At 47.6% G+C, this 7473-nt stretch overlaps 1 protein-coding gene across 1 annotated transcript in view; it reads right to left on the bottom strand.

Annotated features, from left to right (window-relative positions):
* Positions 1-596: 596 nt before the first annotated feature.
* Positions 597-7473, bottom strand: part of ADAMTS15 (ADAM metallopeptidase with thrombospondin type 1 motif 15) — a 153722-nt gene continuing 146845 nt past the window's right edge. The window contains exon 8 of the mRNA XM_075328662.1: positions 597-7147. Within this exon, the coding sequence (XP_075184777.1) occupies positions 6406-7147 (742 nt within the window). The 3' untranslated portion in view covers positions 597-6405. The remainder of the gene's footprint in view (positions 7148-7473) is intronic.

The raw sequence follows: 7473 nt of genomic DNA, 5'->3' as shown, positions 1-7473 counted from the left end.
TCCTCGATATCACAGTGACCAGATAATCACCAGATCATCGATATCACAGAGTGACCAGATAATCACCAGATCCTCGATATCACAGTGACCAGATAATCACCAGATCCTCGATATCACAGTGACCAGATAATCACCAGATCCTCGACATCACAGTGACCAGATAATCACCAGATCATCGATATCACAGAGTGACCAGATAATCACCAGATCCTTGATATCATACAGTGACCAGATAATCACCAGATCCTCGATATCACAGTGACCAGATAATCACCAGATCCTCAATATCACAGTGACCAGATAATCACCAGATCCTCAATATCACAGTGACCAGATAATCACCAGATCCTCGATATCACAGTGACCAGATAATCACCAGATCCTCGATATCACAGAGTGACCAGATAATCACCAGATCCTCGATATCACAGTGACCAGATAATCACCAGATCATCGATATCACAGAGTGAGCAGATAATCACCAGATCCTCGATATCACAGTGACCAGATAATCACCAGATCCTCGATATCACAGTGACCAGATAATCACCAGATCCTCGATATCACAGAGTGACCAGATAATCACCAGATCCTCGATATCACAGAGTGACCAGATAATCACCAGATCCTCGATATCACAGTGACCAGATAATCACCAGATCCTCGATATCACAGTGATCAGATAATCACCAGATCCTCAATATCACAGTGACCAGATAATCACCAGATCCTCGATATCACAGAGTGACCAGATAATCACCAGATCCTCGATATCACAAAGTGACCAGATAATCCCCAGCTCCTCGACATCACAGTGATCAGATAATCACCAGATCCTCAATATCACAGTGACCAGATAATCACCAGATCCTCGATATCACAAAGTGACCAGATAATCCCCAGCTCCTCGACATCACAGTGATCAGATAATCACCAGATCCTCAATATCACAGTGACCAGATAATCACCAGATCCTCGATATCACAGAGTGACCAGATAATCACCAGATCCTCGATATCACAGTGACCAGATAATCACCAGATCCTCGATATCACAAAGTGACCAGATAATCCCCAGCTCCTCGATATCACAAAGTGACCAGATAATCCCCAGCTCCTTGATATCACAAAGTGACCAGATAATCACCAGATCCTCGATATCACAGTGATCAGATAATCACCAGATCCTCGATATCACAGTGACCAGATAATCACCAGATCCTCAATATCACAGTGACCAGATAATCACCAGATCCTCAATATCACAGTGACCAGATAATCACCAGATCCTCGATATCACAGTGACCAGATAATCACCAGATCCTCGATATCACAGAGTGACCAGATAATCACCAGATCCTTGATATCACAGTGACCAGATAATCACCAGATCCTTGATATCACAGTGACCAGATAATCACCAGATCATCGATATCACAGAGTGACCAGATAATCCCCAGCTCCTCGACATCACAGTGACCAGATAATCACCAGATCCTCGATATCACAAAGTGACCAGATAATCACCAGATCCTCGATATCACAGTGATCAGATAATCACCAGATCCTCAATATCACAGTGACCAGATAATCACCAGATCCTCGATATCACAGTGACCAGATAATCACCAGATCCTCGATATCACAAAGTGACCAGATAATCCCCAGCTCCTCGACATCACAGTGACCAGATAATCACCAGATCATCGATATCACAGAGTGACCAGATAATCACCAGATCCTCGATATCACAGAGTGACCAGATAATCACCAGATCATCGATATCACAGTGACCAGATAATCACCAGATCCTCGATATCACAAAGTGACCAGATAATCACCAGATCCTCGATATCACAGTGATCAGATAATCACCAGATCCTCAATATCACAGTGACCAGATAATCACCAGATCCTCGATATCACAGTGACCAGATAATCACCAGATCCTCGATATCACAAAGTGACCAGATAATCCCCAGCTCCTCGACATCACAGTGACCAGATAATCACCAGATCATCGATATCACAGAGTGACCAGATAATCACCAGATCCTCGATATCACAGAGTGACCAGATAATCACCAGATCATCGATATCACAGTGACCAGATAATCACCAGATCCTCGATATCACAGAGTGACCAGATAATCACCAGATCCTCGATATCACAGTGACCAGATAATCACCAGATCATCGATATCACAGAGTGACCAGATAATCACCAGATCCTCGATATCACAAAGTGACCAGATAATCCCCAGATCCTCGACATCACAGTGACCAGATAATCACCAGATCCTCGATATCACAGTGACCAGATAATCACCAGATCCTTGATATCACAGTGACCAGATAATCACCAGATCCTCGATATCACAGTGACCAGATAATCACCAGATCATCGATATCACAGAGTGACCAGATAATCACCAGATCCTCGATATCACAGTGACCAGATAATCACCAGATCATCGATATCACAGAGTGACCAGATAATCACCAGATCCTCGATATCACAAAGTGACCAGATAATCCCCAGATCCTCGACATCACAGTGACCAGATAATCACCAGATCCTCGATATCACAAAGTGACCAGATAATCACCAGATCCTCGACATCACAGTGACCAGATAATCACCAGATCCTCGACATCACAGTGACCAGATAATCACCAGATCCTCGATATCACAGTGACCAGATAATCACCAGATCCTCGATATCACACTGACCAGATAATCACCAGATCCTCGATATCAGAGTGATCAGATAATCACCAGATCCTCGATATCACAGTGACCAGATAATCACCAGATCCTCAATATCACAGTGACCAGATAATCACCAGATCCTTGATATCACAGAGTGACCAGATAATCACCAGATCCTCGATATCAGAGTGATCAGATAATCACCAGATCCTCGATATCACAGTGACCAGATAATCACCAGATCCTCAATATCACAGTGACTAGATAATCACCAGATCCTCGATATCACACAGTGACCAGATAATCACCAGATCCTCGATATCAGAGTGATCAGATAATCACCAGATCCTCGATATCACAGTGACCAGATAATCACCAGATCCTCAATATCACAGTGACCAGATAATCACCAGATCCTCGACATCACAGTGACCAGATAATCACCAGATCCTCGATATCAGTATCTAGTCATTCTAATAACAAGGATCTAGTGAGTGACAGGTCACAGTCCTCGTATGTCCAATGCATGAAGCGCGCTGGTTGGTGAAGGGTCGTTGCTGTGTAGGAATCGGCAGTAAATCCATTGCTGGTGGGTGGATCCCTCTCCACCATCCGTCCAGGTGTTACATGGAGGTAGATTTATCTGGAGCTTGGTTAGCCCCGTGCTTTTGTTGCTCCAGCGTCAGTTAGGCTATGTTCATACTGGGCTTTTTTGCTGCGTTTTTTAGCTGCAGCTTTTCCTTGGTTTTATGTAAATCCATGCTAATAAGCGCTGCTTTTCACAGTCCCAGCAAAGCCTATGAGATTTCGGAGATCTCGCGCTCACACACAATCGCCCCTGGATTTTCCTGACGGTTTTGTGACCCGCCTCCGGTTTTGCAGCGTTCTGTCCGTTCTTTTCAGCGCTTTTGCTGCGGTTTTCATCCTAGTGACAGGAGGACTCGTAGAGACCCTGGATCAGCGGGTGTAAGAGGGGACCTGGAAGGAGCCCATACACTCTAGCATCTGGTAAGTGTAGCGCGCTTGCTTTACCTTTTTTTTTTCCCACCGCACTGCCGGATCCAGATCAATCCTGGGACTCAGGTACTCTTTAACCCTTGCAGGTCTTGACATCACAGAAAAAAAACACTGTAAAAATGTCACAAAAACCACCAAAAAAACCGCAGATGACTCCCGGGAGACTTCCTGCCACAAGGTCAGGTTTTGGTCAGGAAAAAAACGCTGCAAAAACGTCCTGTGTGAACATAGCCTAAGACTTTCCACGTGAGTGACATTGGGCTTTGAGGTCCTTGCAGGTCCTGGCAGGTCGGCTCACGTCTTTGTTCTTCGCCTTTTGTATTGCCGTCCTTATCTTTACAAACCTTTACCATATTCTCCAAGTAAGCAAACACTGTAGTAAACAGCTGCACTGGCTGCGACCTATCTCTGAGACTTCTTCATATAACCAAGCCCACTGCTCTCGGAGGTAAAAATAGCGCCCCCTCCAGGTGCTGCTACCAAGGCACAACAGGAACCGCACATCTTGATGTAATGAAGAACTGGCCATGACCCTTGGCTGGCTTCACACTCCCTTGTTAATTTTGCATTGCTAGAGGAGAAAGGAGCTCCGCACCCAAGGATCAGACCAGCCATAATGTTTACCCCTGAGGATCACCACACCTGAGGATCAGACCAGCCATTATGATCTCCCCGAGGATCACCGCATGCACCTGAAAATCAGATCAACCATGAGGAGCACCCCATGAGGATCACCACACCCAAGGATCAGACCAGTCTTGATGATCAACCAATGAGGATCACCACACCCAAGGATCAGACCAGCCATTATGATCAACCCATGAGGATAACCGCATGCACCTGAAAATCAGATCAACCATGATGAGCACCCCATGAGGATCACCACACCCAAGGATCAGACCAGCCATGATGATCAACCCATGAGGATCACCACACAAAAGGATCAGGCCAGCCATGATTATTATCCCATGAGGATCAGCACACCCAAGGATCAGACCAGCCATGATGATCACCCCATGAGGATAACTGCATGCACCTGAAAATCAGATCAACCATGATGAGCACCCCATGAGGATCACCACACCCAAGGATCAGACCAGCCATGATGATCAACCCATGAGGATCACCACATCCAAAGATCAGACCAGCCATGATGATCACTGCATGAGGATCACCACACCCAAGAATCAGACCAGCCATGATGATCACCCCATGAGGATCAGCACACCCAAGGATCAGACCAGCCATGATGATCACCCCATGAGGATCACCACAGCCAAAAATCACACCAGCCATGATTATCACTCCACGAGGATCGCTGCAACCAATGATCAGACCAGCCATGATGACCACGCCCTGAGGATCACTACACCTGAGGATCAGAGCAGCCATGATAACCACACCCGCGATTGCTAGCCATGATGACCACCCCAAGGATCACCGCACCAATGGGTCAGACCAGCCATGAGGACTACCCCCGAGGATCACTGCACTCGTCATGATCACAACCCCCTGAGGATCACCACACCAGAGGATCATCCCCACCATGATGATCACCCCCTGAGGATCACCGTACCTGGGGATCAGCTCAGCCATTATGACCACCCCCTGAGGAATACAACACCTGAAGATCAGATTAACCATGATGAACACCCCCTGAAGATCACCACACCTGAGGATCAGCCCCACTATAATGACGACCAACCACCGAGGTTCACCACACCAGAGGATCAGACCAACCATGATGACCACACCTGAGAATTTCACCAGTCATTATGACCACCCCCTGAGGATCACTGCACCAATGGATTAGCCCAGCCAAGATGACCAATTCCTGAGGTTCATTGCACCAGAGGATAAGCCCAGACATGATGACCACCCCGGAGGATCACCACACATGAAGGACAGACCAGCCATGATGACCACCCTCTTAGGTTCACTGTATCCAAGAATCACACTAGCCATGGTGACCACACCCAAGTGACAGACCAGGCATGACTGCCTCTAAGGAGTGGACCTGTGAGGTCTACAATTGCATTAAGAGTGCAAAAAATAAAGATTATTATTTTATCGTCCAATGATCCATGAATGAATGTTGCCACCCACGAGCAGGGGTGGTTGGGTTTATAGTGTCACTAGCCCCATAGCGGGCTCATGTCTATAGTATGGACACCCTTGGGTCTCTGCTTCCTCCATAGCTTTGACTGCTGCGCTCACAGATGTTGAGGAAGGAGCAGCACATGGGGCAAGGCTACGGTTTTGGTTTACAGTTGTTTTGGATTATGGCTTCCTGCTTTTTGACCACTTGGTCAGATTCTAGATCTCCTCATGCTGAGCAGTAAAGCCGAGATGTGACTGACCACACAGTGACCAAACTTCTGCACAAACTCATCTACTAACTCCTCGATGAGAGACGTAAGTTTCTAGTCAATGGTGATTGTGCCGCACATCGCAGAATTATCCAAAAAACACAACACAGTACACGCAGCTAAGAAAAGTGCAAAGCAGTAACCTTCAAATGACCGCAACGTTATCCAATCTGACGTCACAATGTAAAAGTAGTCTCTTTGGTAATAAATGATGGGTCACCATCATCCGGGCCTGAGCCTAGCCCATCCTCCATGATTTGGTGCTGTGCCCGGAGCTATGTGCCTGGTCCTTGCTCGCTTCTCTGGGCTAACATGGGCGCAGGATACAGAAGTCTAGTTCCTGAGGTTTTCGTTTCAATGTGCAGTGCTCTCTTGGTAAGGTTACCCCACCTCCGGCGCTGCACCGCAATTGCCGTCTCTTAAATCCTCGGCCGCAGGTCTTTGAACAGCTGGTCCATTCTCCTGTCTCCCATACTGGACACGGGTCACCACAGGTCCTTATTTCGGGTGGACGGAGAGAAGATGGGCAATCCGATGCCAGCTGTTCCCAGGGGTCACGGCATTGCACTAACCGAGTCTGCTGGCCGTCACCACAGGAGACTGAGCATGACCCCCAACTACCTGCCGTCCAGTGAAACTGGGGTCTGGGTCGGGAAGGAGGAGGTGCGAGGGCAACGAGACTATTGCTTATCACCTGGGCACTTTTACTGTCCTTCTTTTCCCTGGTGATGTAGAAGGAGTATCTCAGCCGGGGAGGCGTCATCTTCCCAACACATAAGACTTCTATTGTCAGCGGCTCGTGAATCGCGCCAACAGCTTGTAAGGCCTCCACAGCCGTGCCGGTGCCGGTATACTTCAGGAGGCTGCCACGCACCAGGATGTCCCGCTCCACTGCAGACACTATGTAATTCCCATTCAGCAGATAACGGCCTTGTCCGTTCTTGACGGCCAGGTAATTATCATCATTGATGAGGCCTTTATACCCGCGCTGTCTCACATCCAAATTACTGGCGCCAGCAGGAACCGTGACCACAAAATTATACCCGTGTCTACAGAGAGAAAAGGAGATGTGGGTTACTGAGGTTCTGACATCCTCCATTACAGGAAAAACCAGAGCTGTGGATGGAGGGAAACAAAGACCTGGATGCCGGATCCAACCCAGAGGTGGCGGTACCCATCATAGAGCAGGTCTCTAAGTGCAGGCTCCAAGACGTCTCCACAGAGATCTGCAGCATCACACCACAATGTGGGGGATGCACCATGTTAGGAGCACTCAGACCCATATTGGATTTGCTATGGTTCCCGGCCCCCAGATTGTGCACCCCCGAGTATAAGGTCGTGAAGCGGATACGCCTGGGCAGTACTAGAATACTCA

Source organism: Anomaloglossus baeobatrachus, chromosome 11, assembly GCF_048569485.1.
Source record: "Anomaloglossus baeobatrachus isolate aAnoBae1 chromosome 11, aAnoBae1.hap1, whole genome shotgun sequence".
Taxonomy (NCBI): Eukaryota; Metazoa; Chordata; class Amphibia; order Anura; family Aromobatidae; genus Anomaloglossus; species Anomaloglossus baeobatrachus.
This window is presented reverse-complemented; position numbering and strand designations above follow the sequence as displayed.